At 39.3% G+C, this 23,740-nt stretch overlaps 1 protein-coding gene across 2 annotated transcripts in view; it reads left to right on the top strand.

The window, feature by feature from the left end:
* The window catches only part of Vcl (vinculin), a 99,619-nt gene that overhangs the window by 21,640 nt on the left and 54,239 nt on the right, over positions 1–23,740 (top strand). For both annotated transcript variants that reach the window (XM_042690116.1, XM_042690117.1), the window contains exon 2: positions 14,605–14,675. In XM_042690116.1, coding sequence (XP_042546050.1) covers positions 14,605–14,675 — 71 coding nt within the window. The remainder of the gene's footprint in view (positions 1–14,604; positions 14,676–23,740) is intronic.

Below are 23,740 nucleotides of genomic sequence, written 5' to 3'. Positions count from 1 at the left end.
AGCCTTGAGGGACAGCGCCCAGGCCCAGAGTTCAAGCCCATGACCGGACCCCCCCCCCAAAAAAAAATATATATATATAGAGAGAGGCAAAAGATCTGAGTAGACATTTTTCCAAATACAAGTGGTCAAAGCTCATAAAAAATGCTCAGCTGTTAGGGGTATTTGAATCAAGGTCACTTCACTAGATTGGCTATAATGAGTAAGACAGTGTTGTTGAAGAGGTGAGGTATAAAATAGTGAAAGAGCTGAGGGACAGCGCCCAGGCCCAGAGTTCAGGCCCCACAACCAACCAAAAAAAAAAAAAAATGGTGAAGCATCTTTGGAAAACAGCCTGGCCTTCCCTTAAACAAGTAAACGTGGAAAGTATAGTAGCTTTGTGTTGTTATAATGCAATACTTGAAGGAGATCACTTACAAAGAAAATGAGGTTTATTTTTATTTATTTATTTATTTTTGGGTCCGGGCGTGGGGCCTGAACTCTGGGCCTGGGCGATATCCCTCAGCTCTTCAGCTCAAGGCTAGCGCTCTACCACTTGAGCCACAATGCCACTTCCGGCTTTTTTCTTTTTGCTTATGTGGTGCTGAGGAATCGAACCCAGGGCTTCATGCATGCAAGGCAAGAGCTCTACCACTGAGCCACCTTCCTAGCCCAAAAATGAGGTTTATTTAGCTTACAATCTTGGGAACTAAAAGTCTAAGATTGGGTGGCTTCATTGGTTTAGCTTCCAGTGGGGACATCATGGCCAAATAGCATTTCTATACAGAAAGAGAAAGACTTTGGTCAAGCTCAGGATTGAATTCATTCATTCATGCATGAATACAGTTATACATTCTATATAGATATAGATGAGACTGGTTCAGAACTTGTTCTGTAGTCTAGTCTGGCCTTGAAACTCTTTTTCCCTATTCTCTAATGCTGGGGATTACAGGCATTTGCCTACCACACTTGGTTTCAGACTAGAAAGATCTTACTCTAGGAGACCAACATTGTCCTCAGAGGTCAGTGTCTTCAATGCTCTAAGGACCTTCCACTAGGTCCTACCTCCTAAAGATTTCATTCCATCAGGAATTGCAGTGCATATATGGCAAGCTACTAGCTTAGCATGTGTGAAACCCTCTGTTCAATTTCCATTAGCCCTCCCTCCCCCACATCCATGCTATCTCCCATTGCTATACTGTGCTTCTAAAACATGAAACTTTGAGGGACAAACCACATCCAAACCATCACAGCCATCAATTCAACACTTAAGTATATAACTACGAGAAATAAAAACATTGTTTTTACATAAACATTTCACTAATATCCATGTGAGCATATTCATAGTGACCAAAAAGTGAAAACAATTCAGTTGTCTAACAACTGGTGAATAGATAGACACTGTGGTATAACCATGCGATAGAATATTATTTGGCAACAAAAAGAAATGAAGTAGTGGTAGATGCTACAACATGAAAAAAGCAGCATATATTGTGTGATTCCCAAATCAGATATTTAGAACAGGCAACTCTGTCTAGACAGAAAGTCGATTAATGATCACTTCAGGCTGGTTTGGGAAGGAAGCCAAATGAGAGACATAATGACTGGTAATGGTTACTGGGTTTCTTTTTGGGGTGAGGAAATATTAAAAAATCGAATATGGCGATTGCATAACTGAATATGCTAGAGACCATTAACCTTTCTCTGGCCATTTACATTATTGACTGTTCTTGAAACTCTCTATTCCTTTTGCTTTCAGAACATTCTCCCTTTCCCCTGCTTCTGTCTCAGCTACTTCTGCTTCAGAGCTTTTCACCAGCGTGTTTTCTAACCAGCTGCTTTCCTGTTAGTGTTTCTGGGTCTTAACTTACCTGGTTTTTAATTTTGAATCCATTTCTCTAGTGAAGGTAAATGAACTGAGGAATCACCAATTCACTTGCTTATTAGACATCTCCATCTGAGTCCTGCAGTGCTAATTGCTCCCCTTCCAGATCTTTCTGTTATCTGTTAACCTTCTCCCTTGAGCTGGATAGTCATTCTATAGTAAATTCCATTTTCACCTCCACATGGAAGATCTGTGTATGATGTGTGCCTGCAGCTCTTATTCTGCCTTTTACCTCTGTCTGTACTGCAAATATTTTAGTTCATCTTTATCTTTCACTAAGCATCTAAGCTCCGTGAGGTCAGGGACCATGTATATGTTCCTCATCCCTGTCTTTACTACCTGGTTAATAGTATGTTACATTATTGTTGGTTGAGTGAGTGAACTCTTACATGAATTTGCCTTCTTATATTTTTCTTCATTCTGTTCCATTCTTGGAGCTGAAATTGTCTATTTGAAATATAAACCTAAAGATGTTCTTTGCTTAGACTCAATTTCCCTTTGCTTAGCCAGTAATATTTATGCTCCTTTCTTCTCCACCTTCCTAGCTTTTCCACACTTCCTCTCCAACCAATCTCATATGTGGACCTAATGTTCTTTAAAGTGACCATGCTGCCACATATCCACCCCACTGGTGGAAAGCCTTTCTTTTTTTGTGGGTTGTGGGGCTTGAACTTAGGCACTTTCCCTGAGCTCTTTAGCTCAAGGCTCTACCACTTTGAGTCAAAGCTCCACTTCCAGTTTTTGAGAGGTTAATTGGAGATAAGAGTCCCTGGAGGACTTTTATCTGCCCAGGCTGGCAGATCCTCAGATCTCAGCCTCCTGAGTAGCCACTGGTGTCCAGTTGAAGGCCTTCTTTATACCTTTATCCTGCTATTTCTGGAGATTCCCCATTCAGACTTCCTGGTTTCTTTATCTTTACTTCACTGATAAAGAGCTTATACTTGACTCTCATTCGTCTTCTCTTTGTAGGACAAGGTCATTCCCACTTCCTTTTCCCTGGCAATGATGTACACAATGCCTACCATACAGAAAGTACTAAGTGTTGAGTCAACGAATGACTGAGTTGAAAATCAGAGTGTGTTAGAGAGCCCTGGTTTTTTGATGTATGCCTGGCCTTTTAAACACCTGACTGCCCCGCTAGCTGTCAATGACACACAAAGATATCAAGAAGGGGTTGCAAATATCCCATGGACAGGAAAACATGCTGATGATAAGTCAACATCAATTATTATTATCCTAAATGACCTTGGCCTGGCACAGGACAAGCTGCATATCTGAATGGCTGTTCAGATAATGGATTGGTCTGCCTAACATTTATATCATAAGACCCTGATTTGAGCCAAAGTAACTAGCCCATGAGAGCACATTCTCCTGTCTCGTAACAACCAATTGGTCATAGCTAATTTGTTACCTAGATTGTGGTACTGAGGGAGCTTATATTTTCATCACATGTATTCTCTCATCTAAATACAAGAGGAACCTTCCCTGTTGCCTTTTTTTTGAGTCAGGGTCTTGCCATGTAGCCTAGGCTGGCCTTAAACTCTTGGTCCTCCTACTTCAGCTTCCTGAGGTGCTAGCATTACAGGCATGCTCTCTCCCCCTCTCCCCAAGCCTCTCCCCCCCCCAGTTGTAGGGCTTGAATTCAGCCTCTTCATGCTCGTCTAGTGCTCTACCACTTTGACCTACAGTGCTACCTCTGTGTTTGTTTGCTTTTTGTCAGTTGTGGGGTCTGAACTCTGGGTCTGGGCGCTGTCCCTCAGCTATTCAGCTCAATGCCTAGCACTTTACCACTTGAGCCATAACACCACTTCCGGGTTTTTCTGCTTATGTGGTGCTGAGGAATCAAACCCATGGCCTCAGGTATGCAAAGCAAACACTGTACCACTGAGACACCTTCCCAGCCCTACCTCTGGTTTTTGAGTGGTTAATCGGAGATAAGAGTCTTCCAGGACCTTTTCTGCTCGGGCTGGCATCGAACCAGGATCCTTAAATCTCAGCCTCCTGAGTAGCTAGGATTACAGGTGTGAACCATTGGTGCTGTGCAAATTGTATCACAACTTCTCTCTGCTGTGTTTTTTTGTCTCACTATTTTTTTTAATATTTAGTCTAGCTAAAAGGAGATATCTACATTAACTTTTTTTTTTTTTTTTTTTTCGGTGTGGGGCTTGAACTCTGGGCCTGGGCGCTGTCCCTCAGCTCTTCAGCTCAAGGCTAGTGCTCTACCACTTGAGCCACAGTGCCACTTCCAACTTTTTCTGCTTATATGGTGCTGAGGAATTGAACCCAGGGCCTCATGCATGCAAGGCAAGCACTCTACCAGTGAGCCATCTTCCCAGCTCTACATTGACATACTTTTAAAGGGAAACATCAACATAATTTTGAACTAGGTAGTTATTTCTCTTAACAAAATCTACATTTTAAATCAAACTGAGTGGCTTTTGATGAGAGGAGTAATAATAACAGCAGAAGACAAAAGTCCTCCTACTGTAGCATTTTGAACAAAAGATATTGAAATTAACTACTGAACAAAGTAAGAGCTCTTCAAAAGAAACAGGGCTTCCTGCCAAGTTTCCTGAAAATGCCTCCCAGACATTTTTCTAACTCACTGCTATTCTTTATCTGTATGAGGGAGTTATTGCTTATCTCATTCTCCCCCACCACCTACTACTGGCCACGTGGTTGGCACAAAGTACCTATGATGATAGTGAAGGAAGGTTGACCTCAAAGCTAAAGTCCGTGCTCTGAAGAGGAAAATAAAAGAGAAATTTTAGCAATGAATAGAAATAACAAATCTGCCAGGCACTGGCGGTTTACACCTGTAATCCTAACTACTCAAGAGGCTGAGATCTGAGGATTGTGGTTCATAACCAGCCCAGGCAGGAAAATTCTGTGAGACTCTTTATCTCTAACTAACCACCAGAAAATTGGAACTGGTGCAATGGCTCAAAGTGGTAGTGCACTAGCCTTGAGCTGAAGAGCTCAGGCAAAGGGCTCAGGCCCAGAGTTCAAGCCCCATAACCGACAAAACAAAACAACCCCCCCCCCCAAAAAAAAATCTGAATTTCCTCTCATCAATGAAACTAATTTGGAAGCGATAACATATATTTATTATGCCATTTTTCATGTTTAAAAAATACTTTTAATCACATCAGTTTTACATTTTGACTTGTCTCTCTCTCTATATAATATGCCTTGATCATATTCTTCCCCCCCACCCCCCACATCACAGTTCTTTTTCCCTTCTAAAGTTAGATTTCCCTTAAAGAGATTTTTTTTTTAGCTCCCTATGCTGGAATCAAGCCCAGGGCCTCACCTATGCCTAGGTAAGAATTCTATCCCCAACTTGAGTTTTTTTTTTAAAAATTTAATTTATTGTAAAGATGCTGTACAGAGGGGTTACAGTTACATGAATGAGGTAATGAGTACATTTCTTGTTGAACATTGTTAACCCCTCCTTTGTTTTTCTCCTATTACTTCTTGAGTCATTTTTAAGAAAGTGCCTTGGACTGCTTGCTCAGACCTTTGACTGTGAATTCTTTTTTTTTTTTTGTTGGTTGTGGGGCTTAAACTCTGGGCCTGGACACTGTCCCTCAGCTCTTCAGCTCAAGGTGAGCGTTCTACCGCTTGAGCTACAGCGCCACTTCCGGTTTTCTAGTGGTGTATTGGAGATAGGAATCTCATGGTCTTTCCTGCCCGGCCTGGCTTTGAACCGTGATCCTCAGATCTCAGCCTCCTGAGTAGCTAGGATTACAGGTGTGAGCCACCGGTGCCCAGCTTGTGAATTCTTTTTTTAAAAATATTTATTTTTAAAGTCACAATGATAGTCATCATTATCTTAATTAAATTCTTTATTTTTTTAAGTTTTTAATTTTCACAGTACTGAGATTTGAACTCAGGGTCTCATGCTTGCTAGGCTGGTTGCTCTACCACTCTTGAGCCATGCCTTCCAGCCCTATTTTTTGCTGGTTATTTGGAGATGAAGGCTAGTGAGTATTTTCTGCCCTGGATTGCCTTGAATGGTGATTCTCTAAATTTCAGCCTTGTGAGTAGCTAGGATTATAGCTGTCTAGCTCTACTAGGCACTCTGCTATTTGAGCCATGCTTCTAGCCCCTTTTTATGTTGGTTATTTTTGAGGTAAGATCTCACTTTTGCATGGGATGACTTGAGTTTATATCCTCCTATTTGTGTGTCCCCTTTCATTGGAGATGACAGGTGTATAGTATACCACCATGTTCAGTCACTGTTTGAGATGAAGGCTCTAGAACTTTTTTCTTTTTTTTCCCTGGGCTGGCCTCAAATCATGACCCCCAGACCGCTGCTTCCCAAGTAGCTTGGATTATAGGCTTAAACTACCACCTCAGGATTGGATTTTTTTTAATCTCTACATTTTTTTTGTTTTGTTTTGTTTTGGGACCGGTCATGGGGCCTGAACTATGGGCCTGGGTGCTGTCCCTCAGCTCTTCAGCTCAAGGCTAGCGCTCTACCACTTGAGCCACAGCTTCACTTCCGGCTTTTTTCTTTTTGCTTATGTGGTGCTGAGGAATCGAACCCAGGGCCTTATGCATGCAAGGCAAGTGCTCTACCACTGAGCCACCTTCCCAGCCCCAATCTCTACATTTTTTAGCCCTTTAATTTCAGAGCCTTTTCTTTTCTTTCTTTCTTTCTTTTTTTTAGCAGAGGGAATAAGATTTATTTTAAAAAACAGAGGCATTGACTTCAGTTGAATCACATAATCATGAAATGCACATATAAAATATCTGGGAATTTAATTTTTAAAAATTTATTACTTAAATTGATTTATTCCTCATGTTATCTATTTTATTTTGGGGTGCTGGCAATTGAACCTAGGGCTTGTGCTGAGAATAGAACCTAGTGTTAGGAAAGCATTCTACCATTGAGCTGTATATTCTTGCCATGTACATTAATTTATACTTTTTTTTTTTTTTGCCAGTCCTGGGGCCTGAACACATGGCTTGAGCATTGTGTCTGAGCTACTTCTGCTCAAGGCTAGCTCTCTACCACTGGAGACACAACACTACTTCCATCTTTTTCTGTGTATGTGCTACTGAGGAATTGAACTCAGGGCTTCATGCATTCTAGGCAAGCACTTTACCACTAAGTCACATTCCCAGCCACCATTGCTTTGTTTTTTAAAAGATTTGAGCGAGGCATAGTGGCTCAAGCCTATAATCCTAGATGTTTGAGAGGTGGAGACTAGGGGGTTGTGGTTAAAAGCCAGGCCATGCAAAAAGGTTATGAGATTCTGTCTCTGCTAATAGCTGGATGTGGTGGTATGTGCCTGTTACAGTTGTATTATGGGGAAGCACAGATGGAGGATTTCATTTCAGGCCCGATTAGGGATAAAATGAGACCCTATCTAGAAAATAACCAACTTCAAAAGGGATTGGAAGCAACCAATGGGATTTGAGATGGATAAATTAAAAGGTATATTTATTATTGTCTAAAAGGGAGTTTGGCTAACCCATAATAAGTAAAGATAGGCCACACAGTGGTAGAGAGAACACAGTGGAAGATGAAATACTTGAATAAGTAAATGACTTATTTGAGGTCACATAGGCATTTATTAGCTCCTGGACAAGACAGCAAGATGCCTAGTCCTAAAATGTATAAACATTTGGCTTCACAGACCAAGTGTTTTTGATTACCATGTGATGCACAGGTTTGAGGGATTAATGAAAATTATTACTGACCCGGCTAGGTACAGGTGGTTCACACTACTCAGGAGACAAATCCAGGGGATCAAAGTTAGCCTTCACAGAAAAGTCTGTGAGACTCCTGTAAAATAACCAGCAAAAAGTTGGGTTGGAGGCATGGAGCAAGAGTGTCAGCCAAAAAGGCAAGCCCAGGTAGCATGAGGCCCTGAGTTCAAATTCCAGTTCCACTCCCCATTAAAAAAAAGACTATTACTTGACCTGTTTGTTGTAACCTGTGTTGGAAATCATATACGTAATCATAGTAAGATAACTTTTAGGTCTAATATCTTCCCACATACCATGCAGATTAACTGCTAGTTAACACTGGGTATTTTGTGATTCATCCCACTTGTAGTTGGTCTTGATGTAGAAACTGTTTCTGTTTTAATGGCAGAGGGAGAGAGAGGAAGAAATAGAGTTCCTGTCATTCAGATGGGACTTCACAACTCTGAAGCTTTGTCTTTGATTTTCCTTGACAGGCTTTACCAGTTGTTGGCAAATCTGATGTCTTTCTAGGCCTGTGTATCTTTAGAAACTGGCTCTTGGAAGTTCTGGATGTGCTAATGCAGTGATATAACACTGGATTTGCAAGATCTAGAGCAGAGAATGACTACCCTTCAATAAATGGGCAGATCAAGGTAACATAATTGCCTGTGTCCACAGTGAACTTTTCTTTTCTAGCTCATTTCTTTGCTGAAGTCACTCCAGCCTATCTATCTTGTCTAGTAAACTATGTACTCAAACACATCTTACTGAGTCCCTCTCTACTCTTCTTTCTCGTTGGATGGTTTGGACCTTTTTCTTCTCCATCTATTGATACAATCTATTTATTGTTCTAGGACTAGTTCCTTTCTTTTCTGAAGAGACCATATATTGCTTTTCTGCAAAGGCGTTAAAGAAAGGTTGATTGACAAACAAAAAGAATGATTTAGAAGAAGGTAGAGTCTGGAAACAAGACAGTAGAGATCCAATATCAATTAAAATTAAGTAAAAATTAAACTTCAATTCCCATCTGTACCAGCCCCAATTTCCAGTGCTCAGTAGTCACCTGTGGCTAATGGCCACTGTATTAGGCAGTTCAAAGTGAAAACATTTCCATCCTAACAGAAAATTCTGTTGGACAGCACTGCCAGAACACAATTTTCAAGTAAAAATGGTATTCATTCTACACAGTTATGTCTTACTTGTTGAACTTTCAAAACTAGGCTGCTCAGTGTACCTCCCCTCTCTATTTCTAGGCTGTGCATTGAGAACCAGAGTAATTGTGGGTATAATCATTGTGAGTATGAATACAGCTTAGAATAACAAAATCAAATTTAGTGTCTCAGTTATACTTTATCTATTTCTCTTTACTCATCCACTCCTACTCTGTGAAAGGGGCACAGACTAATCAAATACAATTCTTTTTTCTTCTTCAGGAATGCCATTTTTTTAAAAAAATAGGTTTTTTTATTGTGAAAATACTGTACAGAGGGGTTACAGTTACATGAGCAAGGTAATGAGTACATTTCTTATTCAGCATTGTTGCCTCCTCCTTTGTTTTTCCCCTACCATCCCCTCCCTCTCAACCTCTTCAACTACACCCCAATCCCCCTACAATTGTTTTTTTAAGAAAACCTCTCCTCTGGATACTATACTTGCTAGTTACAAAACTGTCTTAATGGTTTTGCCTAGTGTAGTCATGAGTGTTTTCTTAATTTTTGCTCATGGCTGGCAGTCTGCCACTTGAGCTCCACCTCCACCTTTGGCTTTCTGCTGGTTAATTGGAGATGAGAGTCTCCTAGATTTGTCTGCTGGGGCTGGTTTTGAACTGAGATCCTCAGATTTCAGCCTCCTGAGTAGCTAGGGTTATAGTTGTGAGCCACTGGTGAGCACCTTACCTTTTAATGATAACTCTGCCATTAAGACTACCTTTGAAGTTCTTTGACCAAATATATCATAATTCCCTTCTTTCCTCCATTTTCCACTCTGGCTTTTTGTCGGTTAATTGGAGATGAGTTTCTTGGATTTATCTGCCTGTGCTGGCTTCAAATGGTGATCTTCAAATTTTAGCCTCCTCAGTAGATAGGATTTTTACAGGCATGGGCCACCAGTGCCTGGCTTCCATTTCCATTTTCACATCTTTCCATGATTGCAGATGGCACTTCACTAGTTTTCCCCTAAGTTCTGAACATAATAGGCAAAAGGATCTGTCAAAAAGAAAAATCATATCATATCAATCTTTTGTTTAGGACTCTTGCTTCCTATTGTATTTATAAAGGATTCTTGAAACACCTTCAACCTGACTTGAAAGGGTATCTTGTCTTCTTGCCTTACTTCACATAGCCACACCAGGTAGGCTTCCTGCTCTCCCTGAGCTTTTAGCCTCTCTGATCATGTTCCTTTAAGCACACCTCTCTCTTGCAGTGGGCTTTTTTTCTGGCTATTTTCTCTGCATTGCTCTTTCTTAGCCCTTTCTTAGCTTCACAATCAACTCTGATATCCTTTCTTTAGGAAGGACTATCTGTCTACTCTTTCTAAAGTAGGCACCCACTACTTCCACCTATACTTTTTTTTTTTCTTCAATTTTTTTTATTGTGATTAAGTGGTTACATAATTTCACAGTATTGTGGGATAGGGATGCTTAGTTAAAGTCACAAACACATTCTAACTTTCATGGAGCAAATTGTCTATCATGGTCTATAGCATTTATGAGTTCTATGAGCTTTGCAATACAGTTATTTCTTCCACATTGGGTGATATGATATTTCTTTTGTTTTGCATAGCATCAGCTGTTCCCTCTGTCGCACTTGTGCCCTCCCTCCCATCACTGCCATTGAGTTGCTTAGTTCATTTTGGTCAATGTCCAGTGCAGCTGATGGGTCCCGCTGTTGTATGTTTCCCTCTAATTCTGTGTCATCCTCCTGGTTTCCCTCTGGTGTGCACATATATACCATATACGTGATCAGCAGCATGGGGTTATTTAGTAGTGATTCGACCACATGAGTGGAAGTCCTTTGTTTCTTAAGTCTTACTAATTTTGTCCTATCACCTTGTATTTTGGATTTAGCATCCACTTATCAGGGAGACCATGTGCCTTTTGTCTCTTTGCTCTTGGCTTACCTCGCTCAACATGATTTCTTCTAGCTCCATCCATTTCCCTGCAAATGCCATTATTTTGTCCTTTCTAATGGCTGCGTAACATTCCATTGTGTATAAATACCACAATTTTTGGATCCATTCATCTGTAGTGGGGCATCTGGGTTGTTTCCATATCCTGGCAATTGTGAACAGTGCTGCAATAAATATGGAGGTGCATGTGTCCTTGTATACTGGTTCCTGTTGTTCAGGATAGATGCCTAGAAGTGGTATGACTGGGTTATAAGAGAGGCCAATATTTACCTTTCTGAGGACCCTCCAGACTGCTTTCCAAAGTGGTTGTATAAGTGTACATTCCCACCAGCAGTGTAACAGGGTTCCTCTTTCTCTGCATTCCCCCACCCATACTTTTCATAGCATCACTCACTGACGTGGAATTATACTGTTAATTTGCATACTGTCTACTCCTACTAAAATAAAAACTTGTTTTTATGTTCTGCTTCTAGCCTCAGTACCTAGAACAGTGCCTGTTACATGTAGTTGTGCTCAGTACATGTTTAATAACACTGAGCAACCAACTACTCTGTAAAGAGGCTTAGGAGGATCCCTCTCATGTTCTCAGTGTCCTCATACACACAGGCAAGGAATCCATGTTTCTTAAATGTGGCTGTGCTTCTTGTTCTAGTACTTACTATGAACCACTGACTTGGAGGCTGAACTTCATCTTTTCCTTCATGAAATCATGGCTTGCAGCCTTTTGAATGGAAAGGCTTTTAGCTGGAAAATACAGTGAACAATCCATCTGGAAATATTCTGTCATGTTTTATCTGAGAAACTCTAGAGAACCAGCTGCTGATGTGAAATGGTTTTATTATGATACAGACCATCTATTGTCTACCAAAGTGCTGGCTTTACACAGTAGTATGTGTGTTGCCTTTTTTGAGCTATTAACTTGAGAAAAAAATTTGTATCCACTAATTTATGCATGACTTACATTTCCTGAATGGGTTATTGTGTCATTTTCTTTAGCTTATTTATTGTGCATTTTAGGGTTTTTTCCCTTTTTTTTTCTTCTTTAAGCAGAAATCAAAAGTTAAATGGCAAAATAAGATGGAGAGGCTTTCCAATCTGAGTTTTAAAATTTTCTCAGGCTTTTTTAATAATAGGTGGTTTAACTTATGATTCAGCACTTCTTTGTAGCTTTATGTATATGATTCACTGGAATAAAGTTTACTTCTTGGGCAGTACTTTTATAATCACAATATCACAGAAGAAAATAAACATCCAACTCTTGCATAGGAGTAATTTTTATGAAGGTGAAGATACATTACCATTTCTGGGTATAATATGCCCACGTAATCTTATCTCTAATAAACGATTTAAAAAAAAAAATCTGGAAGTGGTGCTGTGCCTTAAGTGGCAGAGTAAAAGAAGCTCTGAGATGGTGCCCAAACCCGGACTTCAAGTCCCTGGACCAACCAAAAAAAAAAAGTTGACTATTATTATTTTGAAAGTAAAAAATGACAGGTAATTATCCCCCCTCTAACCCCCTGGTCCTGGGGCATGAACTCAGGGCCTGGGCACTGTCCCTGGCCTTTATTTGCTCAAGGTTAGTACTCATCACTTGAGCCACAGTGCCATTTCCGGCTTTTTCTGTTTATGTGGTACTGAGGAATTGAACCCTGGGCTTCATGCATACTAGGCAAGCAATCTACCACTAAGCCACATTCAGCCACATTAAGTAGGAAATAATTGTACCTACGTAATTTTGAATAACATTTTAAGATTTTTTTAAATTATAAGAATTAGATGTTAATATCTTTGTTTTAATTGGTGTCTAGGAATTACCCCCAGGACCTTTTGTTTGCTAGACAAGCATTCTACCATTAAGCTACATATCCAGCCCTAAATTACAAATATTATAATATTAGCATTTCAAAAACATTTTCACCACTGTGACTAATACTTTAGTGAGTACTTTTGTGAATATTGTTATTCACATTTGGCATTATTACTTATAGAATGTATTCTCAAAAGTGGATTTTAAAAATTATGACATTTTGGGGCTAGGAAGGTGGCTCAGTGGTAGAGCGCTTACCTTGCATGCCTGAGGCCCTGGGTTCGATTCCTCAGCACCACATAAGCAAAAAGAAAAAAGCCGGAAGTGGCGCTGTGGCTCAAGTGGTAGAGCGCTAGCCTTGAGCTGAAGAGCTGAGGGACAGCGCCCAAGCCCAGAGCTCAGGCCCCACGACTGGACCCCCCTCCCCCCCAAAAAAAAGAAAAAAAAAATGTCATAATTTTTTTTTTTTTTTTTGGGTCCTGAACTCTGGGCCCGGGTGCTGTCCCTCAGCTCTTCAGCTCAAGGCTAGCGCTCTACCACTTGAGCCACAGCACCACTTTCGGCTTTTTTCTTTTTGCTTATGTGGTGCTGAGGAATCGAACCCAGGGCTGCAGGCATGCAAGGCAAACGCTCTATCAGAGCCACCTTCCCAGCCCCATGACATTTTCTATTTCCTCATAAATACTACAGATGATTTTCCAAAGAACCTGTATTGTTTACATTGCCACCTGCAGGCTATAAAGCTATTTCATTGTTGTATTCTGCATTATATATTATTTCTTTTTAAATTGCTCAGTAACATAGGACGACATGTTCTAATTTCAGTTTCCTGGGTTACTAGTGAAGTTGCAGATTTTCATATTTCATTTCTAGGGTCAGTCATAATTAATTAGAATGTTTTTCTCAGGCCCAGTAACTTTTTCTTTTTCTTTTTTCAGTCTACCCAACTTGATTCCTGTGCTTCATGTAACATTTTAGAGATATAGTAGGTTTTTTGTTTTTGTTTTTGTTTTTTTTGGTTGTTGTTGGTTGTAGGGCTTGAACTCTGGGCCTGGGCACTGTCCCTCAGCTCTTCAGCTCAAGGCTAGTGCTCTACCACGAGCCACAATGCCTCTTCTGGTTTTCTGGTGGTTTATTGGAGATAAGAGTCTCAAGGACTTTCCTTCCCGGGCTGGCTTTGAACCGGTATTCTCAGATCTCAGCCTCCTGAGTAGCTTGGATTATATGTGTGAGCCACCAGCAACTGGCAGCAGTTTTTAATTACAAAAATTATACATATATATTTTTATAGACAATTTGCCCCATGAAGGTTAGAATGTGTCTGTGACTTTAAGCATCACTATCCCACAATACTGTGAAATTTGTGAAATTATGTAATTACAATAAAAATTTGCAAAAAAATTATACATATGTAGTCTCTATTACTTCCTCTTTCCTCCCCTTCTTCTCCTTTCTCCTTGCCCCGCCCCACGCCATTTTCTTTCTTTCTTTTTTTTTTTATTTAAGACAAAGTCTCTCAGTGAAGTCCAACGTGACATTGAATTTGGGGGGGGGGGGGGCGGTTGTTCATGAGTCTTGAACTCTGTGCCTGGGTGCTGTCCCCAAGCTTTTCAGCTCAAGGCTAGTGTTCTACCACTTGAGCCACAGCTCCACTTGTGATTTTCTGGTGGTTAATTGGAGATAAGAGTCTCGCTGGCTTTGACCCACAATCCTCAGATCTTAACCTCCTGAGTAGCTAGGATTATGGGTGGGAGCCACTGGTGCCCAGCTGGCCTTGAAGTTTTGATCCCCCTGTCTCAGCCTTCTGAGTGAGTGCTGGGATTATAGGCATGCACCACTATATCTTGCTGTCTCTCACTGTTCTCAGTGATGCCTTCAAATTACTTTAAAAAAATGTAACATAGCATTGTATTTGTAGTCTATATTGTTATACAAGTGTTTTGTGGGAGCATGTTATGGAAGCAGTCTTAAGAATTTAAAAAAATCCAAAAATTTCCTTTGAATCTAGAACTTCAATGATAGATTTTTTAAAGGTATGTTTCAATATGCTTAATTAGTAGTTTATGCAAGTCTGAGAATTTACATATGGATTTTGAATATCCTCTTACAGGTTGGAAAAGAGACTGTTCAGACCACCGAGGATCAGATTTTGAAGAGAGATATGCCACCGGCATTTATTAAGTGAGTAATTTAAATAGTCTATTGTTAAACAGAATAATCCTAGTGGTAGAAAAAAAAAAATACCTGATTCCATGACACCTTCTGTTTTTTTTTTCTTTAATATAAAACTTAAGTTTACAGTTGAAATGGTCAACTTTCTTTCAGTACATATTTTTCTTACTATGTTGATTTTATTTTTTTGGTATTGGACATATTAAGCAAGTCCTAAGGAAACGTAAAGGGTAATACAAGAGACCCTCTCCCACCCCCCCCACCCCCAAATAAATAAAAGAAGTAGAAGTAGAACTTCTAGAAGCCAGTAAAGATGAGGTAAGACTATTAAAAATAAATACTCAAGGATACTATTAAAAATAAACAAGAATTTGAATAGACACTTCAAAAGACAGGAAATCCAGTGTCCAATAAACACACAAGAAAGTACACTTCTCATTAGTTATCAGGGAACTGCAAGTTATTATTGTGATGCAATCGGCAATTTGTAAGTATGTGAAACAAGCAAATGGAACTACAATTTCTGGGAATGCAAATTGGTAAAACCATTTTGGAAAATAGCTTTGTATTGGTAAAGAAGACAGGCTTTTTTTTTTTTTTGGTTGGTTGTGGGGTTTGAACTCTGGGCCTGGGCGCTATCCCTCAGCTCTTTAGCTCAAGGCAAGCACTCTACTGCTTGAGCTACAGTGCCACTTCCGGTTTTCTAGTGGTTTCTTGGAGATAAGAGTCTCATGGACTTTCCTGCCTGGGCTGGCTTCGAATTGTGATCCTCAGATCTTAGCCTCCTGAGTAGCTAGGATTACAGGTGTGAGCCACCAGCACCTAGCTAGAAGATAGTTTTATTCCTAAGAATATTATTTAGAGATGCTCGCTCTTCACACATGCATACTAAAATATTTATATCAACTTTGCTCATGATGACCCCTCTGATCTATGTAAAATGGAGGAAAATAATCGTTGTATACACATAAATTGTTGACTATAAATCATAAAAAGGAACAATAATTTTTCACTTTGAATGTCTAAGTCTTATATGAATTTCACCTTAATTTTTATTTTATTTTAATTAATTTTTTGGCAGTACTGGAGTTTGGCCTTGTGTCTGCTAGGCAAACAACTTGAACCACAGCCTCAAACCTTTTTGCTTTTGTTCTTTTGGACTTTGTACTGATATCCTCCGATCTCAGCCTCTTGAGTAGGATTACAGGTGTTCATATATTTTTATCTTCCTTGTTTTCTTATTTTTATTGCACAGATGCAGATATAGACATTTATTTCTAAAATACTTGAGTGAGTAGTTCCACTGAACTAGGTGTGCTTTTTGTATATGGGAATAAGGTAATGGAAGCACTTTTTTTTTTTTTTTTTTTGGTTGGTCATGGGGCTTGAACTCAGGGCATGGGTGCTGTCCCTGAGCTTTTTTTTTTTTGGGTCTGGTTGTGGGGCCTGAACTCTGGGCCTGGGTGCTGTCCCTCAGCTCTTCAGCTCAAGGCTAGTGTTCTGCCACAGAGCCACTTCCAGCTTTTTTCCTTTTGCTTATGTGGTGCTGAGGAATCGAACCCAGGGCCTCAGGCATGCAAGGCAAGTGCTCTACCACTGAGCCTCCTTCCCAGCCCGTCCCTGAGCTTTTTTGATCAAAGCTAGCACTGTACTACTTAGAGCCACAGCACCATTTCTGGTTTTTTGGCAGTTAATTCGGAGATAAGAATCTCATGAAAAAAAAAAAAAAGAATCTCACGGACTTTCCTGCTTATCTGGCTTTGAACAGCAATCTTTAGATCTCAGCCTCGTAAGTAGTTAGGATTACAGGTATGAGCCTGGCTAAAAGCATGTTTTGTTTTTGTTTTTGTTTTTGTTTTTGTGAAGCCTATTATGTATCTTCTTTTGTCTTACCTTCATTATACTGATGACCTCCAAGGTTTCTTCCAGCTTTAAACAGTACAAATCTGCTTAGTTTATGTATCTGTCAGTTAAGTGTTATTAAACTTGCATTTATCTTAAATTAAAAACATATCTTTAAGCCAGGTGCACTAGGACTGTATTCTCAGCTGGTTGGGAGGCTAATGCAGGAGGATCTTTTTTTTTTTTTTTCTGTCCATCGTGGGGCCTGAACTCTGGGCCTGGGCTCTGTCCATGAGCTCTTCAGCTCAAGGCTAGCACTCTACCACTTGAGTCATGACTTCCAGCTTTTTCTGCTTATGTGGTGCTGAGGAATGGAACCTGTAAGGCAAGCACTCTACCATTGAGCCACCTTCCTAGCCCCAGGAGAGTCTCTTGAGCCTAGAAATTCAAGACAGCCTGGGAAACATGAGGAGACCCTGTTTCCAAAAAAACAATGGACAAGTAAAAGCTCAGCCCAAGCGTGTATCAGGTTGTCCTTAACCTGGTAGGTACAGAGCATGAGACAGCAGGGATTTTCAATATCAGGGAGGCAGTTGGGCTTTATGATCTTTCAAAAAATTTCCTTCGGCCCTTACAGCCTAATGTACAAAGATCATTTGATAAGAAATAGATTTTTGTCTGGAAATTCATTTCTACTCATTTCTACAGATAAATCTTTGAAATATACTATGTGTTCTCACAGGCTTCCTTGTATTTCCAAATTATATTACTTAAAAACCCAAACTTGGTTACTGGGGCACCAAATTAGTAATTTAAGAGGAAGAATTTGGCTGGCTTTGCTATCTAAACTTTATTTCAGAGTAGTTGAGTAATCCCTAGCTGATGAGGAGTGTTTTAGCCAATAAATGTGGAAGGAATGACAGGCAGAATGAAAAAATCACCACTGTGTAACTTTCAGTGACAGTTGGTTTATGTAAGGGTCATCATGGATGAAACCATTGGTCTCCATGGGGATTTGGGGAGGAACAATGTATTAGGACCATCTGAAAAATTTACTGGGAAGTTTATTTTAAAACTATGTCACCTAATTAGCCACATCTGAAACTTTACTTTAGCCTCTAGTATAAACAACAATATGACTGTGGTTGTCAACCAAATTTGGAGACGAATAAATAACTCCACAATGTGAAGCTGGATGGTCATTCTTTATGTTTTCTGACTTTTCTAACTGAAGCAGAAAATACTAGATGCCTTGTCTTGGATGGGGAGGGGACAGAGAGGGAAACAGATGGAAGCAATTAATGACATCCTTGGAATTGTTGAGTAGGACATTCTTTTGGGCTGTTTGGTTGATGTTTAGAAGTTTCCAGGGCATGACTGATCTAAGCTTCCTCTGTAGTCTTAACTTTTACAGGATTTCTAAATAGTAACTGCTTAGGCAGCCCTAAGCAAGATAATAAGTTTTAGAAATTTATTAGTGGATCAGTCTCCTAAAAACATTAGCATGGCAAGGCTAGAGAAAATCATGATTATTGGCCTGTGTGTAATTCTGACATGAACATGTGATATATATTTAATGATTTCTCTGGGAGGATATGATATTGTTAGAATCATGAACTATTTGTGTGACTGTAGTTAAAGGCATATTGCAAAGTGGGTTTAATATGAGAAGTGATGTATAGATAGAGCATCCCTAATCTGAAAATTCAAAATAAAAAAATCTCCAAGCATTTTAGATAAAGGCTATTCAACTTGTATTTGAATTCTTCCATAAGGGACTTCCGGCGCTGAAGGGATTGTAAAGAAGAACCACTTTAATTTTGAATGAGATTTGCATTGTCACATGAACACTTTTTCATGGGTGGAGGAAAAGTTAACTGCTTTGTGACTATATTGGCAGATAAAATTTATAATTTACTGTTTGCCCAAGATTGCAGTTAGAAGCCACACTGTTATGTGAGAGGCATACAATTGCATGATTGCCATGGAAACTGCCCTGATAGTCACACACTATACATAAAATAGCAGCAATGATGTTTTATGAAGCTCTTGGTTAGACTTGCCCCACTGGAAGTCATTTATTCCCTTAACAAACTGCCAGCAGCAGGGTCAGCTCCTGTGTTCCATATTAGTATTTTGTATCATTATCACTCATCATTATTGTCATCATTAGCCAGCTGTAGTAGTAATTCATACTTACATATAATTGGTTGACTGTTAGTCTAGACACAGTCATTACTTAATTAAGCATTTATTGATTGACTTCTGTTTGTCTAGCATGCTCAGTGTTGCATAGTATATTGCAGTTTCACCAGTGTACAATGAATGATCACTTGTGGGATGTATCAAAGTCTTTCATTAGTAGTTTTTTTTTTTTTTTTGTCGGTTGTGGGGCTTGAACTCTGGGCCTGGGTGCTGTCCCTCAGCTCTTCAGCTCAAGGGGAGCGCCCTACCACTTGAGCTACAGCTCCACTTCCGGTTTTTTCTGGTGATTTATTGGAGATAGGAGTCTCACGTTCTCTCCTGCCCGGGCTGGCTTTGAACCACGATCCTCAGATCTCAGCCTTCTGAGTAGCTAGGATTACAGGCGTGAGCCACCAGCGCCCGGCTAGTTTTTTTTTTTATTAATAAAGTACTGAAGTTTACTAATAGCCAGGCACCGGTGGCTCACACCTGTATTCTAGCTACTCAGGAGGATGAGATCTAAGGATCGTGGTTCAAAGCCAGCCCTGGCAGGAAAGTCTGTGAGACTTCTTATCTCCAAGTGGCTTAAGAGGTAGAGCACTCACCTTGAGCTGAACTCAGAGACAATGCTTAGGCCTAGACTTCAACCCCCATGACTGAAAAAAATATTGAGAATATTCAAAGTCAGATCTGTCCCTCTTGTTTCTGCTTACCATTAAAAAAAAAAAAACCCCAACAAACCCAAACCTCTCATTAAAGTAGAATATATTATTTTTGCTTTTTATTGTGTTTACTTTTATATGTTTTATTTTTCTATGTATCATGGAGACACAAAGGTGGAAACTACTAGAGATATTTAAAAATATTTGAAGGAGTTTCAGGTTCAAGAGCTGCAGTGAAGGTTTATTTTATAAAAGGAATGCAGAGAAGGCGAGTTCTCACTGTAATAAGGAATCCTGTAAGTAACTCATAAGATCTGGGAGGAGGGTCGCCATCATGGTAGGGTAACAAAGCTCAATGGGGAGAGTTTTGGTCAAGTGATGAAAGTCTTGAGAGCGTTGTCAGTGGTTTTTCAGAAAATTTGTAGAGACTTGATAATAGATGCTAGTCTTGTAATAAAGGAGAATAAGGTACATGTCATGCTTCCAAGATTCATTTTCTGGTTTGTGTAAATTTGCTTCAGATTATTCCTTATTGGTGAAATATGTTTATGGCATTTCACTTTATTTGCTTTGGAAAAATTGCTTTTGTAGTATTCAGAGAATAGCATTGTAATTCCTGTAATGGAGCAGATATGAATGAGGAAGGCAGTTCTTGGTTCTTATCCAAGAGTGTGCTATATCTAAATGCATTAAAAGGTGTCACTTCTGTAGTGGTCTTGTGATATGAACTCCTGTTGTTGGCAGGCAAATGACACTTGCACTTAGAACTGTGAATTGTTGTCATGTTCTGCCTCAGTGCTGCTCTGAATCATCAAAACTAAAATTGATTTTCCAGCCAGGATTATTTTTGAAACTTCTTGTAATGTCTAGGCCTATCGAATGAATGAATGTTCCAAAAATACTATGTAAAAGGGTGTCCTAGTGCCATATGTTTGCCATTAATCATGTTCTTGGAGAATTGCCTTGCTGTAACCCTTAAGCTAATTAGTTAAGCACAATTATGATAGCTGCCTGAAAGGTTTTTTTTTTTTTTTTTTTTTAAAACACAATTTGTATTCAGGTACAAAGAAGAATTTTAAAGAGATTAAGTATGCTTATACTTAATTTAGATTTCTTTGGCCTGAAGCAATAGTGTCAAGTTTTTAGATCACTATCACTCAAACCAATTTGTGATGTAATTTGTATTTTTAAACACACTTGTAGGTGAAAGTGACCAGAATTATCTTTCTTTTTTTTTTTTTAAGTTAAGAATTAATGCTTTAATCATACCATTTAGTTTCCTTTGATTGTCTGGGGCTAATATGTGTTTCTAACATTTCAGGTTTTGTTTTTTTTTGATTGTGGGGCTTGAACTCTGGGCTTGAGGCGCTATCCCTCAGCTCTTCAGCTCAAGGCGAGCTCTACTGCTTGAACCTCAACGCCACTTCCGGTTTTTTCTAGTGGTTTATTGGAGATAAGAGACTCACGGAGTTTCCTGCCCAGGCTGGCTTTGACTGCGATCCTCAGATCTCAGCCTCCTGAGTAGCTAGGATTACAGGCGTGAGCCACCAGTGCCCATCTAACATTTTAGTTTTTAAATTGTTTTGTGATCCTTTCCATTGCTACTATAAGAGATTTTTGACCTTTGTCATGGATGACCAAATTTCTCTGAGATAATCATTCACATCTGCCAGCTGTCTCGCTGCATTTTTGACCTGGAACAAATACTCAAACTTTAAATAGATCACCTTTGGACTCAATACATTAAACTTAGTTGTGTGCTACTGTTCTGCACTGACTTACTGAAAACAAAATGATTTGTGAAGTTTGGAATCTTCTCAATAATGAGTGGATTCATTTTACTGATTTGCCCAGGAGTTCTAAACAGCTTCACAGAGATTAAACTTTTGGTTTACTTTCTATACCCTTCAAGATTGAGAAACTAAAAGTGCTCTTTAAACTTACATGGCTTGGGAGAGGATGGGAAGGGATGGGAAGGGGAAACAAAGGAGGAGGCTACAATGCTTGATATTAATGTACTCATTATCTTGCCCATGTAATTGTAACCCCTCTGTACAGTATTTTCACAATAAAAAATAAAATAAAATAAACTTACATGGCTATCAGTGTGGCTCAGGTTGTTGAGCATGCCTATCAAGCTTGAGGCCCTAAATTTAAAAGTTCAAACGTGTGATATTATGTTTCCATTATTCAGAGGCAAATAAAACCCATATGATTTTTAAGAACTCAGTTGGATGCTGATTATTGAGCATGGTGCATATATATTTTCATTTTCTCATGCAATTCTGAGAATACCAGTTTTAAGATACAACCCATTTAAACCCATTTTATAGCTGGAAAGATTAAGGTTTGATGACCTTTGACTCAGTCAAGGTCTAGGTAAGTGGCAGGACCTGGCCATTGGTGAGCTCATGGCTTTCCCAGTGTGTTTTTGCTATAATGTGACTTTCCAAAAGAAAGTATACTGTTCCCCTCATCCTTCAGCCAGTACTCTGTTCCACCCTTAGATGATAACTTACCCTTTCCTTAAGTGCTTCCCACAGAAGGAATTAATACAGATGTACTTTATGAGGAATATGGAGCGTGTGTATATGAGTGCACATATAGTTTAGCTTTTGTTAATGTACATGTTCTAGCAAAGAAGGGTTTGGTGTTACCCTTAAGGGGTTTTAATTGTTTTCAGTATGACTCACAGTGTTCAAATTTTTTTTCTTCTCAGTTCTAATGAGGTATAATTGACATGAAAAACATGTAAATTGTATTCAGTTCTACCATCTAAGATGTAGCATTGCTTTTACAATTTTTGTTTTGTGTGTTCACATGCAGTGTCTTGTACTGTCACTGGCCTTGCCAAGAATAAGAAGGTCACTCTGCACTGCTACATTTTAAAGAAGTTGGGACAGGGAAGGGGATACTTTGTAGGTAAGGTCTGTAAGATCATCTAGCTGGGAACACAGGGCTGGAACAGCATGTTTTTGCTTTATCATGCACCGTGATAGGGTGAGTTGGTGCAGTGTGCACTTGCTACTTGAATTAGATTAAAGCATGTCATTGTACCCTGTGTTCCCTACTCCCATTCTAAACACTGTAACTATGCCCTGGACCTTCGCTCAGATGACTAATGGCTGAGGATCCTTGACCTTTCAAAATGGCAACTCCAAATACAAAGCATAAGAGTTATTACTGAGATAACACAGGAGTTTTTCTGCTTTTTTTTTAAGTTTAAAAAATTGTACCAAATAGCTTGTAATTAAAAGGAAATTTGATATTCGTACCTCTCCCTGAGTGTTGCTATGTTCATATTTATTTTTGTATGTATGCAAAAAGATCTGAGGAGGGATTAGAGAGATGGTACTTTGTATCTAAGGGTACTAGAATAGCTGAACTTCGGTTTCTATTTCCTGAAATATCATTCATTGAGTCAACAGTTTAAAACTTACATACCTAGTCAAGGGAGAGGTTTTTAAGATTTAATACTCATTTTCACATAACCTTTAGCTGACGTAGACTCTGATATCAAGGAAAAGCTTTTTACTCAGACCTTATATCATGAAGGCCTTAGACTGCAGTATAATCTTCAAGTGTATGCAGTCACACACAAAAAAAGAATGTCTTAAAATTTAAGAAAATATTTATCACATAATCAAAAGGATTAAATGTAAGCATCTGAACATACCACATCTTTTTATGAATCTCAGTGTCTCCTTCCTACCCTTGCCCCTCCTCTCTTCTCCCTTCTCTTCCTTTCCCCTTCCCTTCCCTCCCTTTTTTTCTTTTCATATTGAGGTCTTGAAGTGGTACCTTTGCAATTGCTAGCCAAGCAAGCTATCACTGGTGCCACACCCACACTTCAATCTCAGTGTTTCTTCATTGGCGGTGATCTGGGCCTTTCCTGATTTCTGAAAGACCCTACTCAAGTGGAAAGGAAAGGAAGATCTCAAGGATTAAGAAGAGCACAAGGGAGTATGCTTTTATTTCAAGGTCTTTGATCCATTTGGAGTTGATTCTGGTGCAGGGTGATATGTACGGATTTAGTTTTCTACAAGTGTTTAACCAATTTTGCCAGCACCATTTACTGAAAAGGTTGTTTTTCTTCCATTCTATTTCTTTAGCTTCCTTGTCAAAGATTAGGTTCATTTCTGGCTCTTCAGTCCTATTCCATTGGTCCTCAGGTCTGTTCTTGTGCCAGTACCTAGCTGTTTTGATTACTATGGTTTTATAGTAGAGTTTGAAATTTGGAATTGGTATTCCTTCAGTGCTGTTCTTTTTTCTAAGGATTGTTTTCACTATTTGGGGTCTTTTATTGTTCCATATGAATTTTTGGATTGCTTCTTCTATTTCATTGAAGAATGAGGTTGGGTGTTGATAGGTATCGCATTGAATTTG

This window comes from Dipodomys spectabilis, unplaced genomic scaffold, assembly GCF_019054845.1.
Source record: "Dipodomys spectabilis isolate Male_0828 unplaced genomic scaffold, ASM1905484v1 ptg000136l, whole genome shotgun sequence".
Taxonomy (NCBI): domain Eukaryota; kingdom Metazoa; phylum Chordata; class Mammalia; order Rodentia; family Heteromyidae; genus Dipodomys; species Dipodomys spectabilis.
The sequence above is the reverse complement of the archived record's forward strand: the minus strand, read 5'-3'. Positions and strand labels throughout refer to the sequence as shown.